Below are 20,034 nucleotides of genomic sequence, written 5' to 3'. Positions count from 1 at the left end.
TGGACAATTTTCCACTAGGAGAAGGTTAAAAAAGTTTGTAAAAAATAAATAATATGTGTTTTTTAAACACAATTATAAAAACTCTTTTAATTTATAGGCAATTTCAGTTGAACAAATTTCATGTAAAATGTGAAAACTTGTGATTTGTGCTTCGGATTCAGTATAAAATGCAATATAAATCGATAATTTTATAAACAAAACTAGTTTTAACAAATTTCAGGCAAAATTCCGACTTTTTAGCAATTTTACCTGAAATTTATATGTATTTTGCTTAAAAGCTTATACACTTAGTTAACTAATTATAAACATTGATTTTTTTTTCTTTAAACCTATATCAGCTACTTTAGTGATGGTACATTTAACGTACAAATGAAGTTTGAACATCTTAAATATGATTTTAACTAGAAAAACTATGACTATCAAAGTCACCCCGGAATTCAAACTAAGAATTTTTAACGTAACTATTTTTCTAAACGTTATTGAAAAAACTTTTTTTCCGAAATAGTGCATGGACTTTGTGTGGTCCACCCCAGTACATGTTTTAAAAATAATAATCTTGAGAAAAACCTTACCTGTTGGAAAATATTCTAAAAACAAATTGAAATCCTATCAAAGTCACCCCGGTTTACGGTACCACATTTTGCATCATCCTGAGCTCTAGCGCAAACGATAAAATGACTTTTTTATTTTTTCTAAAAGTTTCGAATTGAGAATTTTTAAGAATTCAATTTATAGACTTTTTTTTATGAATCTATTTTTCATGAAAAAAACTACAACTTTGCCAAAAAAAAAATGGATTAGAAAATCCCTTCTCAAGATGCAGTTTTTTTTCTAATATTCAAATGCGCATTTTGTATGACCAGCACGCAACATTGTATTGCCTCGTTTGACATTGGCAGGGAATGGCAAAAAGGTTTGATCTAAATAAAAAACGTTACTTAATCCACCTTTAGGTGGTTGGTGCCTTCCTCATATTTATAAAGTCAATACATTCAGTAAAAATAGCAACATTCCCCCTTAACATGTTTAACAAATCAACTTTATTACTCATTTCTTTTTATATGGTTCGCAGACCATCAATATTTCTGGCTCATCGGCAAGGTCTGATAAAAAAACCTATCCAACGATAGTTCGCATGGAAGATTCAGACAATATTTTTATCACAATATCTGAAATCAAACCTCTAAAAGTGTATAAATAACACTTAAGTGCCAATAACTTTTAATAGGGTTGTCAGATCCTTGATGTTTTAGGCTCATTTGAAAGGTCTTTCGATTATCTAACTAACGATGGGTCACATGATAGACCCGGACATCATTTTTACTGAAATATCTGAGATCCGGCCTCCAAAAATTGTATAAATAACACTTAAGTGCCAATAACTTTTGATAGGATTGTCAGATCCTTGATGTTTTAGGCTCATTTGAAAGGTCTTTTGATTATCTAACTAACGATGGGTCGCATGATGGACCCGGACATCATTTTTACTGAAATATCTGAGATCCGGCCTCCAAAAAGTGTATAAATAACACTTAAGTGCCAATAACTTTTGATAGGATTGTCAGATCCTTGATGTTTTAGGCTCATTTGAAAGGTCTCTCGATTATCTAACTAACGATGGGTCGCATGATGGACCCGGACATCATTTTCATTGAAATATCTGAGATCCGGCCTCCAAAAAGTGTATAAATAACACTTAAGTGCTAATAACTTTTGATAGGGTTATCAGATCTTCAATGTTTTGGGCTCATTGGAAAGGTCTTTTTAATACCTTTCTGAAAATGTATAACATGACAAGGTTTCTTACAAAAACCACCCTTTTTACAATCTTCCGGACATACGCCAAAATCGTTTTTTTAGCATAACTTTTGAAGTACTTTACTAAACTTCATAATTTTCAATAGGGACTTATGGGACCCCAAGACGAATCGAATGAGACCAAATCGGTCCAAATCGGTTAAGCCAGTGCTGAGATAATCGAGTGCATATTTTTTGGTGCACAGACCCACATCCCTACACACACACACACACAGACATTTTCTCAGAATTTGATTCTGAGTCGATAGGTATACGTGAAGGTGGGTCTACGAGGTCAAATTAAGAAGTTCATTTTTCGAGTGATTTTATAGCCTTTCCTCAGTAAGGTGAGGAAGGCAAAAATGTAGAATGAAAATCCTGAGATAAAATAATGCGATATTCTAGGCAATCTCTCAAAAAGAAAAGAGATTTTTCCAAAAAACATTGAAAAAAAAGTTTGATGAAAACAGGCAATTTTTTTTTTCAAAAAAAGGTGTGAGAAAGTTTCAAGACTATAATAAGAAAAAAGAAAAAAAACATCGTAGAATCAGAATTTAGAGATAGTGCACCGTTTTCAAGATTAATCACAGAAACACACAGGAAGATGTATATAAAATTGGGTACTAAAATGAAGCTTAGATTTGTGATATTATTGTTCATAACGATGAAGCTTATTTATCAATGGATTTAAAATGAATTTTTAAATCAATTTTCAAAAATAAAATTCGTGGCCCTTTTCGACAGAAAGATCCTTACTTGACAGCTCATTCCAAGGGGATCATAATTGATCCATCGAAAAAATGTTGTCTTGTTTTTTTTTTAACTTATTTTTTTTTCATTAAATGATCAGAAATGAAAAAAAAGGGTAGTGACATAGAACTTTTTTTCATTTTTAAAATAAATACTATTTGCAACATAACACAAAAAATAAGCTCGAAAAAATAAATTATTACTTTTGAATCTCAAATTTCCAGTTTTCATTCAACGCCATAGCCTACTAACCCTGACGCCGTGCGACGCGTTACCGTCAACCAAAACACAAGTAGGATTGGAATGAACTTTTGAAGTGCAAAAAAAGCTCGCACGTACAAGGGCCCACTACACACACACCCAGCGCAGACAGCGTGACACTTGCTGTAATCGCACAAAACGGCTGTAAAATGGAATTAAAAAGGGACGACTTTAATATAAAAATCAGCCGAGGGTTGAAATGAAGTTGCGAGGGGCAGGTTTGGGGGATGGGGTCGCAAAAGGGTACGATATTTATTTATTTTATGAAAATTAAGCTCCCCATTTTCACTTCACAGTTGGTCGTCGTCGTCGGTTCCCGCTTGAGAGTAAAACTGTAAAAGTTAATCGGTTTATCAACGGAGAGAAAAAACAACGACTATCGCATTTACAAATTGACAAAATGATGACTAAACTGTGGAGGGGTGGAAGTGGGGAAATGTGACTTTGATAGATCAATCTGTATTATTGGTCGATGGAGAACCGTTCAAGGTTGTTTAATAGAGAGAGAAAGAGATCCAGATTTAATTAATATATTTCAATGGAGCAAACATCGAGGCTCGCGATAGTTCAATTAAGCCCCTTCCAAAAGCGCGATGTGCCTCGCCGTTTAGTGTTTGTGGTCGATCTGCCTCCGGCCAGGAACGCGCGAAATTGTCCACGAGCGTACCGCGAGTTCCCACGTGGGGCCGTTAATTGCATTCGGCGTGTGTGAGTTCCGCACTAAACTAATTACCTTTCGACCAGAACGATGATGCGACTGACGACATCTGGTTCACTTTCACGCAACAACTAAACAACAAAAAATGCGACCCCCCAAACATCAATTTCACATTTTGGTTAGGCGAATCGGTTGTTATCGGTTTTGAACCGGCTCGCTGGCGAAGAGTTGGCGGTTTTGATTGAGTGATTGATCGATTGACGCACGCGTTTCAAACGGTCAAAAATGGTGATTCACCTATTTTTGCATACACACAATTCGAACGCAAATTTCGGCGCGCGATTATGATCTCTGGTAACCCATTGTCCGGTGTTTTTGATGGGAGTAGGCGCGCGTAAACGAGACCACCTGCTAAGCTCGCGTGATGGAAATGCACTGCCTGCTTTGATGAGGGTGGAATTTTGCGCTAGAATGTTGCCAAGTAGGTAGTGACCGTGGAGAGACACTTGATTCATCGCGGCTGAGAGTTTAAACGCAGTAGGCTAGACACTACATGATACCACTATCAGCAGCACTAATCCGCGGAAGCATGTCCAGAGAGTGTGACTCATCGGTGCTTACTGGATGGATCCAGGATTTAGAGAATTGTAGTTAATTAGAAATAGATCATTTTATTTCTTTTTTTAAACTGAGCAGAAGTTTTTTTTTTAATTTGAAATCTTCGATAGATTCAATCCCAAACCAAGTGTTTTATTCCAGATTACTTTTTCAAAATTACCAATGCGCCATAGGTTTTGATGGAGGTAGATAGGACGTCATGAAAAAGTAAGCTAGTATTAATGTTATTTTTCCTCTCTTCCAAGGACTTTTTTTTATAATTCAATGAGCACCACAAAATGCTTCTAGAAAACATTGCAAGTAAAGTTGGAAAATATCAACCTTAAATGTTGTTTCAAAACGATATTTATTTAGTTCAGTTAACAATCGTTTGCAAAAGCTTTTCAAAGAAAAATTAAGTTTGAAATGGAGCATTTCCATTCGAGCAGTTTTTGCTTTTTTCTACAACGTATTCCTTATGGGAGAACTGTCATTTCTACCACTCGAATCCGGTGCTCCATTGACAATGGAGCACCCGCAATCGAGCAGTTTTTGTCAGTTCGCTCCATAAGAAATACATTGTAGAAAAAAGCAAAAACTGCTCGAATGGAAGTGCTCCATTTTAAGCCATGGAGTCAATGGAGCACTTCCATTCGAGCAGTTTTTGCTTTTTTCTACAATGTATTTCTTATGGAGCGAACTGTCAAAAACTGCTCGACTGCGGGTGCTCCATTTACATTGATTACACTTGATAAAACGGCTGCGTAGTGCGTTTTGGAACGATTTTCAAAAATTACTTTTTTATATATATCTCCGACCATGTTTCAAAAGAAAGGCTGGGCTTTTAATACAAAACACTAGGACATTTAGAAAACATTTCTAAATACCCTTAAAGGTCAATTGAATCTTTGTTTTGCTGTTTTGAAGAACTCGGGACCAAAGAGTTCACAGCTGATAATATTTGGATATGATTTTTTTATATAGTTTTATATAATAATGGTGAATATTCATTGGCCGGATTTTGAGGTATGATTTCTTTAAAAAAATATTAGGGACCATCCATAAACCACGTGGGCACTTTTTGGAAATCTCAACCCCCTCTCCCCTAGTGGACAATTGTCCATACAACAAAAATCTTGTTTGTATGCAGCGTGAACAATCGCCATACCCCCTCCCTAATGTGTCCACATGGTTTATGGATGGTCCCATATCGAATTCGGTACATTGTTTGAACATAAAGCACCATGCGTCTCCAGCTAAATAATCTCGGAACATATTTGAAAGGGGAATTGTGATACTTTAATTTGCAATGGCCTAAATACTATTTTTTTCATTATTGGTATTAATGTTGAATTTAAAAAGTTTACCTTTTCGGCACTTGTATCGAAAACAGCAACAAATAGTTCACTGATTTTTTTTTTTTTTTTTTTTTGAGAATGGCAAAATAATATATTCAACTCCCTTGAAAACCTATTTTTAGAGATTATAGGATAAATGTACGCCTCGTGCTGTGAAAAATCTTCTTTTTGCAACTAATTGAATTAACTACATTTTGAAACATGCATAAGACCGAGCCACGTAGCCCAGTGGTAACGCTTTCGCCTCGTAAGCGGCAGATCGGGGTTCAAATCCCGGCTCGGACCAACACAACTGGTGATCTTTTCCCTTCTGGAATCGATTGCTTAGTAAAGGGAAGGTAGTGTATCGTCACAAACTGGACCTTATCACGACACCTTAGGGAGGCGACCTATGGAATGTTAACATTAACCTTAACATAGTAACATTAAGTTGAGAATGAAACTGCCACTGAATCCGCTTTGTAAATGCCGGCCCCGATACTCTTCAAGGGTGTTCCCCTCAGGAACTGGGAAAGATTTACTTTTTTTACTTACATAACCCACCTTGGTTACAGTGTGATACACCTTGACTGTAGTGTGATAAGTTCACTTCAGATTAGAACATAAACCGGAAAATCCAGCTAGATAAGAAAACCTTTTACCTTTTGTCACGAGACGAGTTGACCATTACTAAACTACAACAACAACAACAATCCTGCACTATCTAGTAGGCATTTACTGGGTGCTATTTTCACCTGTGCAAACAACAGCGAAACCAAATCTCCATGGCAAGAGTTGATGAGCGCCGGTGCTGATGATGATGATGCTGGTGGTGATGCAGAGCTGCAAAACATCAACATTGTGTGCGTCACCGGACGGGCCTCGGTCTCGACCGAGAGGAATTTGTAAAGAAAAACAAAACCCGGCACACTCATAGTAGACGTCGTCGTCGTCGCCGGCTACCGCGTCAAACTTACTGAAACTTGACCCTTTCCACTAATATGAGCTCGGTCCGAACCACCGACGACACGCCGCAGCAATTAGTATTTGCGGTCATTAGAAACAGTTGCTCGGGGACCAATCGAAAGAGGGAGCGCGAACGATACCAGCTTGGATTAATCGTCTGGTTTCGTGTTTTGGCAGTTGCTATCGATTATGGTGTTTTAAATTGCTTTGGGGAATGGTGTTCAATTCTTGAATACATGATTACTGCTAACTTTAAAGATCTGTCAAACGTTTTTATTTTAGAATATTTCGGTGCAGTAATTGAATCAAATGAATCGCAGCAAGCTGCTCCCCTTTAATTCCATGGCACACTCTAATCAAACGTATTCGCGCGCTTAAACAAATCGTCACTGCATTATTGTCATGAATGAATGTGCAAAAAAAGTTCGTTGACGATGATGGTCATTTGCGCGCGTCGGTATAGTAAATAAATTTTTACTATAAAGCTGCACTTGCTGACTGGTTGGCAAGCCCTTCAACGATATTTTAGCCTACTACGTGCCGTGGACGCAATGACCCCGAGAATTTCATCCTATATTTTTCATCTTTTTATTTCATTAAAAAAGGGCGTCCATCGGACTGGCAGCATCAAGCGAAGTGCGAATCTCCCAGTCATTACTGTGTCGTGGAAAAGGTTTTGAGAAATGAGCTCGTTCTTTTTTAATATGAAAATTCATTTTTTTTAAAGGAATTGGTAAGTCAACATTTTTACAGCTTTTTCCATACCTCGTTTTTTTATGAATACCTAAATAAAAATATAAGCAACCAAATTATGTCAAAAAAGCTGCAACAATGAAGCACCCGATTCGAGTGGTGGAAATGACAGTTCTCCCATAAGGAATACATTGAAAAAAAAACAAAAACTGCTCTAATGGAAGTGCTCCATTGGTTCAATTGGTGAGAATCAGCGAGTTGGGTAGCATTAGAACCAAATCCTCAACCTTTGAAACATACGTTTATTTGTATTGTACATCAAAAAATCACTAAAATTCAAATGATCTTTGAATAAATCTGAACAGGCCAAAAAATTTTTTAAACACAGAGGAATGCATTATAAACTTCTTTCTAGAGTGTTTTTTTTAAGGTCCTATAAGCTATTCTTTTCAAATAAAACTCTAAATTTCAACTAAATGCACTTGAATTTCATTTTTTTAAGAGAAAATCTGTTTCGTTTCGAGCCGTTTTTGAATGTTACAAAACCTTTGAAAAATATTTGCATATTTTTGGTACATGATTTTTCAGTCATTTTCAACTTAAATTAAAATATTTTTTAAATATTTTAAGCCATTTAAGCCATTTTAAATGAAAGTGGTGATTTTAAAAATCTTTTTTTTTTTTTGGAAGGTTCAAAAATTTTTTACGAGTTTCACTATTTTTACACACAATTTTTCAATTTCGATGCGTATAACGATAGATGGCATCCACAACTACCGTTTAATATTACGAGTTTTGTTGAATAGTTGCCTGTTGTCTTGGAATTTGCTAAAAAGTTCCAGCTATCCAAATACTTATGAGCAATTCTCTACGAAATCGTTTTTTTTTTTTTAGAATTTTAATTTTTGTATTTTTTTCATCCGACTGAAACTTTTTTGATACCAAATACGATGTATGAAAGTTCAAAAATCTGTATCTTTTGAAGGATTTTTTGTTCGATTTGGTGTCTTCGCGAAAGTTGTAGGTATGGATATGATCTACACTGAAATAAAATGATACACTATAAAAAAATTGGTGACTTTTTATATAACTTTTTGTCACTAAAACTTGATTTGAAAAAAACACTCTTTTTATTTTTTTCATTTTTTAATGCTTTAGAGGACATAAAATGCCAACTTTTCAGAAATTCCCAGGTTGTGCAAAAAATCTTTGACCGAGTTATGAATTTTATAATCAATACTAATTTATTCAAAAAATCTAAATATTGGTTGCAAAAATTTTTCAACTTCATTTTTCGATGTAAAATCAAATTTGCAATCAAAAAGTACTTTAGTGAAATTTTGATAAACTGGCCCTTTTCAAGTTAAAGCCAGTTTTAGGTAACTTTTTTCAAAATAGTTTTCGAAGAGATCGGAAAATTTCACGAATGTTTCATTTTTTAACATTGTAAATCGGACCATTAATTGCCGAGATATCGACGTTAGAAAATTGTGGGTTGTTTGGGTGAGACTTGGAAATCATCAATTTTCATGTTTTTAAACCTTCGCATGGCAATATCTCAGCAACTAAGGGTCATATCAACAAAGTTCAATAAAGCAAAATATAGAGAATTTTCTCAGCTTTTCAAAAAAAAATCTAAAGTGGGCAAACATGTAAACTTATTTAAAAAAATGAAATACTGCGACTTTTTTCAAAAAAGTTACCTAAAAATGACCTCAACATGAAAACCGTGCACTTTATCAAAATTTCACTCAATTACTTTTTGATTGCAAATTTTATTTTACATCGAAAAATGAAGTTGAAAAATTTTTGCGACCAATATTTCGATTTAAAAAAAAAATAGTATTGATTCAAAAATTCATAACTCGGTCAAGGATTTTTTGCACAACATGGAAATTTCTGAAAAGTTGGTTTGATGTCCTCTAAAACATATCAAAAAATGAAAAAAATTAAAAAGAGTGTTTTTTTGCAAATCAAGTTTTAGTGACAAAAAGTTAAATAAAAAAACCATCAAAAAAATTTTTATCGTGTATCATTTTTTTTCAGTGTAGTCCATATCCATACCTGGGTAATTCTCTACCAACTCACACGAAATCGGGAAAAGTTGCCCCGACCCCTCTTCGATTTGCGTGAAACTTTGTCCTAAGGGGTAACTTTTGTCCCTGATCACGAATCCGAGGTCCGTTTTTGATATCTCGTGACGGAGGGCGGTACGACCCTTCCATTTTGAACATGCGAAAAAGAGGTGTTTTTCAATAATTTGCAGCCTGAAACGGTGATGAGATAGAAATTTGGCATCAAAGGGACTTTTATGTAAAATTAGACGCCCGATTTGATGACGTACTCAGAATTCCGAAAAACGTATTTTCATCGAAAAAACAATAAAAAGTTTTAAAAATTCTCCCATTTTCCGTTACTCGACTGTAAAATTTTGGAACATGTCATTTTATGGGAAATTTAATGTACTTTTCGAATCTACATTGTCCCAGAAGGGTCATTTTTTCATTTAGAACAAAATTTTTCATTTTAAAATTTCGTGTTTTTTAACTTTGTAGGGTTATTTTTTAGAGTGTAACAATGTTCTACAAAGTTGTAGAGCAGACAATTACAAAAATTTTGATAGACATTAGGGTTTGCTTATAAACATCACAAGTTATCGCGATTTTACGAAAAAAAGTTTTGAAAAAGTTACTTTTTGCGTTTCTCTTTGTTTCGTCGTCCGTGTCTGTCGCGGGTGACCATGAACGGCCATGATCGATGACGACCAACTTTTTTAAAACTTTTTTTCGTAAAATCGTGATAACTTGTGATGTTTATAAGCAAACCCCTTATGTATATATATCAAAATTTTGTAATTGTCTGCTCTACAACTTTGTAGAACATTATTACACTCTAAAAATAACCCTGCAAAGTTAGAAAAACACGAAATTTTAAAATGAAAAATTTTGTTCTAAATGAAAAATGACCCTTCTGAGACAATGTAGATTCGAAAAGTACATTAAATTTCCCATAAAATGACATGTTCCAAAATTTTTACAGTCGAGTAACGGAAAATGGGAGAATTTTTAAAACTTTTTAGTGTTTTTTCGATGAAAATACGTTTTTCGAATTCTGATTACGCCATCAAATCGGGCGTCTAATTTTACATAAAAGTCCCTTTGACACCAAATTTCTATCTCATCACCGTTTCAGGCTGCAAATTATTGAAAACACCTCTTTTTCGCATGTGCAAAAATGGAAGGTCGTACCGCCCTCCGTCACGAGATATCAAAAAACGGACCTCGGATTCGTGATCAGGGACAAAAGTTACCCCTTAGGACAAAGTTTCACGCAAATCGAAGAGGGGTCGGGGCAACTGCTGTGTGAGTTGGCGGAGAATTACCCACCTACAACTTTGCCGAAGACACCAAATCGATAAAAAAAAATCCTTCAAAAGATACAGATTTTTGAAATTCATACATCAATTTTGTATGAACAGCTGCCAAATATGGAAAATTATATAGACAAACAAATGATGCAAAATGGCTTCTTTGGGCATACCAAAGGCACCAAAAAAGTTTCAGTCGGATAAAAAAATACAAAAAAAAAACAAATTACCGAAATCTGAGAGAACTGCTCTTATGCTACCTTTTCAAATGTTGCACCAGAATGTTATTTTTTTATTATTTTCAGATTAAAAACGACTTTTTTTATTATAACCTAAAAATGGCTTTAACTCAAAATCTTTGCATCTAATAAAAAAATTAAAACTCTTTTCGATTCCAAATTCAATTTTACATCCATAAATGTTTTTTTTAACTTTTTTGGGGGAATTTTCAATACTTTCCAAAAATCACTATTTTTAAATTCATGGCTTTGTGAAAAACTATACGTTCATACGTCATACCCTGTAGCTCACTTTTTTGTCCGCTTTAAAATATTTAAAAAAAAACGGAACAGTCAATGCATTTTTTATTCTGCGTACCTATTTTTTTTTTCGAATCGTCCTAAACATAACCTGAAACTTTGCCGACAAAGTTTTATCCAAATCAAAAAATACAATTGAATGTCTATTTGCGAAAACGTATAGGATTGCAAATTGCCTTATTTATTTATTTATTTATTTTTTTGCTTCGGTGTTTTTGCATCAAAAAATTAAAAAGTTTTCAAACTAAATTTGAAATTTTCATGTGCCTCTTCTAGTAGAGTTGGTTGATAGATTGAGTTGGAAATGTAATTCTTGCATCTATAGTTGAATTTAGTTTATAATTGCGATGGATGTAAAGATTTCATTGTTCTTCAAATAGTTCAACAAATTCCTGTTTTGTACAATACAGTTGCAAAAGGGTTTTGAATGAATTTAAATTGTTTGCTTTACACATAAAAACAAAGAAAAAAGATCTCTTGGAGGTTTTTTGCAGTACTTTTTAGGAAAATGTGTAACTTATTAGGATTTTTTAAATTTTGTTTTCTTTATATGAGGTGAGGTGAGATACATGATAGGACTCACGTGGATTTATTTTTCAAGGCTAAGCTCTTAAATAATTCTAACTTAAATTTAATTTTGTGATTGCCTTTTATTAATAATTAAACTGCTCATGAGCAAATTTCTGTACTGTAAACTAGGGTGATATTGGTATCTCGGGGTGACTTTGATACGGTGTTCAAATGAACGCCAATTCCACACCTCAAGATTTTTGAGTATTTTAATCATCAAGTGCTCACTTTTTACAGATAGATCATTGAAGCAAAAAAGGGAACGTTGTACCAAATTATTTACAGACCTTTTTATCTGCAGCCACTCATAATTAAACATTTAAATTAATATCCAGTTAAATTGCACATAATGGCTTCTCTTAAAACTCTCCGCACGCCAAATTAACGCCACTCGTAAAACGCTGCAAAAATCAAAAGATGCGCCAAACGGGCGCGTTAAAACGGCCCTCTCCATCGCCCAGCCACAAACGATCTTCATCCAAGTTGGCGAAGCGCGCGGTAACGCGTGGCGCGACAAATCGATTGCTATCACCAATTAGGCAATTAGCCAAGCGCAACGCCTCCTTTGCTTGAACACATTCATTTGATGGAAAAAAAGTGAAACCCTTCTCACCAAAACCGCGCCAAACTCGTTACTTTTTAAGACTAATCTGACAAAACTGGCGATTGCGGATTTTCCGACGGGGCATGATTTGGATTTGGTTTAACGACTGGCTGTTGGTGCGATAAGAGCTGGAAATGAAAATTTTATCGTTTTGAATTATATTTACTTTTCAATTAAACTTCCGACGGCTCATGAGGAGTGCGGGGATTTTCGGTGGCGCCAACAAGATATTAATCACCAAACGAGACACACACTTTGAACAAATAGACACTCTTTAAACACTCACTGGCATCAGTCAGAAAGTAATTTATGTTTGCCCGAGATCAAATGCAAATAAAGTACTGTTAAACTCTTCTCCACTTTACCAACCAATTTGTTCGATCTCGTCCATTAACGCTTTCATTTTCACTTTTAACATTTTTTTCTTCGTTTGAATCTAATCGTTCTCTTAATCACAGACTGGTTAAACCGTTTTTCTCTTCCAAAACTGCTCCAAATAACTGTTCTCCTAATTTTTGCAACAAGTTGCCAAAAAAGAATGTTCCAACTGTTGAACACTTCTCTTTCACCTTAGAACAAGATCTGTTCTAGTCCAAACCAGGCAGGCCAAAAAGTTGCGAGCCGCACGGTTTGGCTGCACGTCGACGACTGACTCAAATCTGTGCGAAACGATGACTTAAAAGCTCCTTTTTCCTTCTACAATCGCGGCTTCTGCTTCTGCTTCTGGCTGCTACTGCTGCTGCTTGTTGCTTCTGGTTGATGTTCTGGTTCTGTTGCTCCACACACCGTCATCATCGTCATCGAAGCAACCTGTGAGAGAACGACCGCCCAACCACCCACCCCATCGAGTCATCCTTGAGAGCAGTATTCTGGAGGCTCGGCGCCACTGCGAACAACCATGAGCCCTCGAACCATATATCAGTTACTGATAAATGATGCGTCCCCTTCCCCCCAAAAACTCTCCAAGGAAGGGTGCTGCGCCGACCCGCATCCGGGACAATGCCTACTACGAGCCAGACGGCAGGACCTGCTGACGAAGCTTGACCAGCTTACTGCGATTTGTGCAGAAGGAAGGAACGTTTAGAACTGATATTGTGTTAATTTTCCCTTACTCCATTTTTTTTTTGTATTTCTCCCATCTTCCGGGTTCGAATCACTTCACGCACGTACATATTCATGAGTTTGGACACACGACGGCACGAGACAAATCGGTGAATTGGGGTGGGAAATTTATTGAAATGAGGGCCCCCGGGAACAGGGCAATGATTTTTCGAAATAGTTTTGAATCGTTAAACAGTTGCTCCTTTGAGTTGGTGTTGGAGAACCAAGCGGCTCCATTGTAGAGAAAGTAAAGCTTTTTCTTATAGTACTGCACAAAAATATTATGTTTTTGATATCTTTTCACAAAAGTTCTCCTATCTCAAACTTAAGCCCTAGTTAAGAAGTTAAATAAAATGTAATATGTTAAGTACACGCAATAAACATAATTCACGGATAGAAATCCTGTAAGCAAATCCGAAACTCTTTGTTGTCGAATTCAACAACATGGAAATGTTTCCAAATTGTAAAAAGAATCCGATTTTGAACAACAATGTTTTCGATTTTTAAAATATTTACAGTAAAAAAATATTTTTAAAAATATTTACAGTAGGGAAAAATTTTGTCGATTTTGGTAAGATTTCAGTATTGACGAATTCAAAAAAATAGAAATTATCGGTTTCAAAATATGTTTTATTGATTTCGTTTGATTCGAAGCTTTGGCGAGTAGTTTTAATTCTGTATTCTTTTGGAGAATTTTAATGCTTATGGGGAGAGGGAGCGGGAGGGGAGCGTGTGGTAATTTGGACACCCTAAGGATATTGCTTTACCACAGGCTGTATAGATATTTTAAAGGAATCTGGATGGCATTAACGGATATTGTAGATCATATTTGATGAAAAAATGTCAATCATTTCGATAAATTTTTATCAAAACCTCAATAAATGTATCTTCTTTGTTTTGATATGTATAGAAAACACTCAAAATTTATTCAAAAACATATTTTTTATACATGAATTGTTTGATAAACTTATTAACTCCTAAACCCTTATGGCCTATCTACAATCACTTAGCTTAGAACATCTAAGTAAAGTAGTTACTTAGGAAAGTCTGCAACTTACGTTCGTCATCCACAATCAACATAGAAAACTTGCTGGGCTGATATACGTTGCTATGCAGTTGTTTGTTTACCTTTGATATGGAAACGTCAACTTACCGTAGATTTTGAAATTTTCCAAACCAATCGTCAGTTTCTAATTTGATTACTTTTTCATTGTAGAAACTCAGATTCATTTCCATTGATTCAAATTCCTAAGCTAAGTGAAATTTTCTAAGCTAAGTGATTGTAGATAGGCCATTACGCATTTGACGTTAAATTTATCGTCATACTATTTTTACAATCAATTGTATAAAAAAATGAGTTTAGGGAGACTTGATCCTTGCATTTTTACAGTCACTGGAATCAGCCTCAAGCTTGGACTGGGTTTCGTACATAGTTTCCTTTAGTGTAGTTGTACATAACTTACTGCAGTTTGAACCATTTTTCAAATGTTTTGTAAACAAAAATTCAAAAAGCTTTTGTGAACATGCTCAATTTTGGTCTAAAATTGTAGTTTATGCAAAAATTGCAAAAAGGAGATTTTTTCAGCACGAGTTGTACATTTATCCAACGAGGTTTACCGAGTTGGATAAATACGACGAGTGCTGAAAAAATCAAGTTTTGCAACTAGTTTCTTACAACATTTTTTTTTGCAATTCCTTAAAAACGCTTCTTGAATGAAATTTTAAGTCAAACATTCATGTGTTTAGTTTCACCGTTCAAAACAAAAAAAATATGAAAAGTTCAACTTTTCAGCACCTGGTAATGAAAGGTATTAATTTTCCATTCAGTTATTTTAGGTAGGGAAATGTTCCGTTTCGTTTATCCAGAAGGACAGGAAAAGTAAGTAGTTTCACGAAGGAATTGCAAAATAGTAGTTTATGCAACAAGTTGCAAAAAGAGGATTTTTTCAGCACGAGTCGTACATTTATCCAACGAGGTTCACCGAGTTGGATAAATACGAAGAGTGCTGAAAATATCAAGTTTTGCAACGAGTTCCATACAACATTTTTTGCAATTCCAAAAAACACACATTGAGTGAAATTTTATGTCAAATTTTCATGTATTTTGTCAATAAATCGTTTAAATCAAAAAAAAAAATGTTGAAAAGTGTTACTTTTCGAAACAAGTGCTGAAAAGTAGAACTTTTCTGCATTAATTTTGAAAAGTGTTGCTATTCGATTCTGTTATTTTTGGTACAGAAAAGTAGGCTATTTCGTCGTTCAAGAATGACAGGAAAAGTAAGTAGTTTCACGACGGAATTGCAAAAAAGAATATTTTAGGTTTTTAAATTTTTACAAACTAAACTTGTTATATTTTGAACACAAACGTACAGATTTTATGTGAAATTGCTGTAACTTATAGAAAATTAAAAGCTTGGATGAATAAGAAACATTTTGCTTAAAATTTCTTCAAAATGACAGTTACCTCTTACTTTTCGAAAATTCCCTAAAATATTTTTTTAAACGCTTGGCATGATTCGAATAGTTCATCTGATGAAATACTCTTATGAGCCAAACATACTTGAATGTTTAAGCTTTCAATTCATGAAAAAGTTCATAGTGACACAGTTATGTGCGATACAAAAAAAGGGATCAAGTCTTCCCACATACCCCTACATATCTCAGGCATCGTCAAAAGATTTCAAAATTTTCAAATATTTCAAAAACCAAAAAAAAAACAAATTTAAAAATAATCAAAGATATAAAAATACTATTTTTGAAATTCCAAAAAAAAATTGTTTAGATGGAATTTTATGTCAAACGTCCATGTGTTAAGTAAATTCACCATTGAAAAACAAATAAAAAACATTGAAAAATGTTGCGGTGTGTTCCTTTGAGAGAAACGGACAATACTAGTGCTGAAAAGCACGTTTTAGTAATAGTTTCAATTCTGTTATTTTTGGCAGAGAAAAGTAGGCCGATTCGTCGCTTGAGAATGACAGGAAAAGTAAATAATTTCACGGCGAGGAGGCAATATATTATAAATCGAGAACAGCCATGGGAGATTTATACGTAGAAAGTAAAACATGGTGACACACGACAGGTAAGGCTTAATAACAAATTATTAGAATTTTCTTGCGCACATAAAAATCGAGTTCGGCAATTAAAAATTCTAAATCATTTTAGAGTAGTTTAGGGGTCTTATTTCCTTAAGCTCGACAACAGTGATTCGATTATCCGAAGTGTACATTTTCCAAGACCTTCGGATCGAAGTAAGCCACGCGTGTGTGCGGATCGAAAAAAATGTTGCTGTCAATTTTGTCCCTCAAATTTCGTTTCAAATAGTGCGGAAAATTGCCTTTTTCCGAAGATATCCAGTGGAAAATGTGGTGGTCGCGAAAACTGTGTCCTGGCGGTAGATTCCAGCGGAGCAAGAGGAGATGTCACAGAAACCTCAAATCGCGATTCCCGAGCCTGTTGCAGATACTGGAGCTGCTTTCCAGTTTCCAACATCACCATGGCTAGCATTTCCTGGTAGCAACTCATCGGCGAATGATGTTCTCAATCCGGTGCGTTTCCTTGGACATCTGTTGGGTTCGTCGGTGACGTTTTCAAACGGTAGGGTGTTCCCTTGGTCGTTCGCTCTGAGTTGAGGATTGCCTGGTTCGACTGGTGGGTCATGCTTATTAATTTCTCGTCGCTCCATACCATACGTGACGTGATGGGAGCAAGGGCGTCTATACAAAATGTCCCTACACCCGCTACAAATTTCCGGTGCTTGGGGAGGGAAAGACGGATTATTTTTATTCTTAGCGTCGGTATTTGTAGCACTAAAATTCGTGCAAAACAACGTATGCACATGGGAGTACAGATTACGGAGTAAAAGATGATCGAATTGTTCACCAAGCGCTCACATTCGATTCCAGGACCAAGTTGCCTGTTGGTATGGAGATCATACATACATACATACATACATACATGTACTTTTACCAAGACCTTCGCATAATGGAATCTGGACTCGATATTCAAAGACTTTTTTATTTACTTTTTTTTCATAATTTATTAATTACATCTCATCTACAACACCCCCATTACTTTTCCTTCCCCTTTATCCTTGTGGCGATGGTCAACGAGACGGGTCCCGCAAACGTTTCGATCAGATCCGAAGTGACTCGTTCGGTGATCTGCCGGAGCTTGCCGTTCGCCTCGCCACAAACCAACCGCTCGAGACGCTCACTCGGGCACGTCACGACGGCACTGGCAAAGATTTTTCCCTTGATGTTTTCGTAAAATTCCAGCTCCGTCTGCAGCAGGTACGGAATCTCCTGCGGCAGATAGTCCAGCAGCCGGGCCCGGACGCTTTGCACGATGAGTTCCTCGGGCGTCTGGTCGGTGTGCTCAGTAGCCAGATGTTCCCAAGGGCCGGTTTTTGCGTGCGACTGGACAAAGCTCATAATTTCCTTCAACCCATCGCCGGTCATCGCAGAAACCATAAAGATTTCCGAAAAGTGCGGCCAACCTTCCGCTTCCGGGGCTTTTCGCGAGACTTCCTCTTGCTTGTCGGTGCTCTTGCGCTTCCGGATGCTGTAGTTTTTTATGCTCTCGAGCCGATTGTTGGTCACATTCTTCACAATGTCCAGCAAAATCCGCTTCGACTTGAGCGTATCGATTTTGTTAAGGATGAGAAAGCTCGGAATGCTGGCATGAGCCTTGAGCACCTCCAGCAGCACCGGATTGAGTGCATTCCGAGTCCACGTGTTGGACACGTCGTGAACCACTCCGATGAGGTGTGAATTCTGGATGGCGTGCCGGCACGAGGACACAAACCCGCTATCCAGCTGGTGCTTTTTCATCTCCTTTTCCCCAACCAACCCAGGCGTGTCAAACAGAATAATCTGCGAATTGGACCGACTATGGATCGCCTTCGAAACTGCCCTTGTGGTATGAACCTTCATCGACGTGGGACAAACCTGCAAACAAAAATCACCGCCAAAATCAACTCATCTTCAACAAAAAATAAAAATTCAAGTCACTCACCCGGTGGTCAATCAGGTGATTAATCAGCGTACTTTTGCCCGCGTTCGGCACCCCGATAATGGCCACCTTTATCAGCTTTTCAGAGGTGCTTTGGCCGGCGGGAGATACGCCCGCGTCCGGTCGTCCGTCCGGAACATGCTCCGACGGTTTGACAGCAAAGCTCCTGCACCACGATGAGGTTCGCGGGAGCGCACGGCGGAACAGAATCAGCAGCGGTTTGTCGAACATTTTTTTTTTGTAGCTAATGTGTTTTTAAAAAAACTGAACTTTTTATGAACTCATTTCAAATTTTGAGTTTTATTTTGCTTCATATCGGTTACGAACTTTGTTTTGGTTCGTTATGTCACACGTGCGCTCGGGAAAATGTCAGTTGAGAACCGTGCTGCCAGACGTCAAATTCAAGAATAAAGGGATGTACACTGAGCAAAACTTACACAGCTCAACGAAGTGTTCTACACATGATCTGGCCCTGCTGTACAGAGCACTCAAATATCAATCGCAAAACACTTGAAATTTCGGTGATTGGCCATGAAATAATGTCAATAGCCAAACACTTGAATTTTAAATGGCGTTGAAAAAAGTACGTGCAAGCGATTTACAGGTTCTCGCTTGCTAGTCGTGCACGCTACCACTGCGCCGGCCGGCCAGTTGAATACGGGAGTGTTTTTGTGCTATTGGTTCTTGCCTCGCTTCTAGCCATCGATGAATGTCGCGCAAAAATCAATCAGTGAAACACATTAAATTCATGTGGATAATCACGTTGACTTTGAATAGTGCCTGTTTTGGGTAGATCTTAAGATCATTTTCAAGTGTTTTGCTCATTACTTTGAATAGTTCAAGAAGGTGGGACAAATTCATGAGCAAAACAATTGAAAAGCTTGAGCCACCCGAATGAAAATAACATGTCAAAAAATACCAAAAAGTCAACCGCCCAAACACTTGCATTTGATAGTGGTTTGGATTGATGTTGAAACACAAACCAATTAGATCTACGATGTGACTTTATTCAATCATTCAAGTGTTTGGGCACTTGAATAAAAAGTGTGGCATATTTTCAGTGTACGCAGTTCACACATTCCAAAATACAAAATAATAAAGATTTAATGTTTGAAATATAAAATTTTGAATATTCAAAGCAGCAGAATCTGATAATTCAAAATTGAAATAAAAATTATAATATTCTAAAGCTTTAAATTGTAAAATACTGGCATTCTAGGATTCTAGAAATCTGAAATACAAAAATTACACAAACCATTTTTTTTTTTCGAAATATTTTTTATAAATTCTAAAATTAACGGTTCTTAAATTCTTAAGAGCGAGTTTTTCACCAATGTGTAACAGGTCGTATCAAGGTGCTCCGATTTGAAAGAAACTTTCAGCGTTTGTTTGTCTATACATGAGATGAACTCATGCCAAACATGAGCCCTCTACGACAAAGGGAAACGGGGTAAACGGGCTTCGATGTTTGAGGTCCAAAAAACCAAAAAAATCTTAAAATTGCTCGCATTTCCGTAAAACTTCATCAATTCCAACTTTCGTAGATGCATTTGAAAGGTTTTTTGAAGCACTTCAAAATGGGCCATAGAAATCCAGGATCGGTTTGACTTTTTCTCATAGCTTTGGCTAATAACTGTTAAAAATTGATTTTTTTAAAACCTTAATATCTTTTTGCAACAGCCTCCAACACCCATACTCTCATAGGTCAAAAGATAGGTTGTTAAAATGAAAAATAGTGATCAGAAAAAAAAATTTAATCGTGAAATTAAATTTAAACGTTG

General features: G+C 36.2%; 2 protein-coding genes across 3 annotated transcripts in view; both read right to left on the bottom strand.

Annotated features, from left to right (window-relative positions):
• Window positions 1–12,799, bottom strand: part of LOC6040571 (sodium-dependent serotonin transporter) — a 44,813-nt gene extending 32,014 nt beyond the window's left edge. Inside the window, exon 1 of one of the 2 annotated variants that reach the window (XM_038254280.1) lies at window positions 12,306–12,799. The gene's annotated coding sequence lies outside the window, so the exon portion shown is untranslated. Of the gene's footprint in view, window positions 1–3,541; window positions 3,558–12,305 lie in introns of those variants that run through there. The other variant, XM_038254281.1, reaches the window with a different exon arrangement.
• Window positions 12,800–17,243: 4,444 nt separating this feature from the next.
• LOC6040570 (GTPase Era, mitochondrial) lies at window positions 17,244–18,608 on the bottom strand. The gene is made up of 2 exons (XM_001849898.2): window positions 18,257–18,608; window positions 17,244–18,189 (listed from the first exon to the last, which is right to left on the bottom strand). The coding sequence occupies exons 1-2, from the start codon at window positions 18,482–18,484 to the stop codon at window positions 17,311–17,313; spliced, it is 1,107 nt and encodes a 368-aa protein (XP_001849950.2). The 5' UTR covers window positions 18,485–18,608; the 3' UTR covers window positions 17,244–17,310.
• Between the last annotated feature and the right edge of the window lie 1,426 nt (window positions 18,609–20,034).

Source organism: Culex quinquefasciatus, chromosome 2 (genome assembly GCF_015732765.1).
Source record: "Culex quinquefasciatus strain JHB chromosome 2, VPISU_Cqui_1.0_pri_paternal, whole genome shotgun sequence".
Lineage (NCBI taxonomy): Eukaryota > Metazoa > Arthropoda > Insecta > Diptera > Culicidae > Culex > Culex quinquefasciatus.
This window is presented reverse-complemented; position numbering and strand designations above follow the sequence as displayed.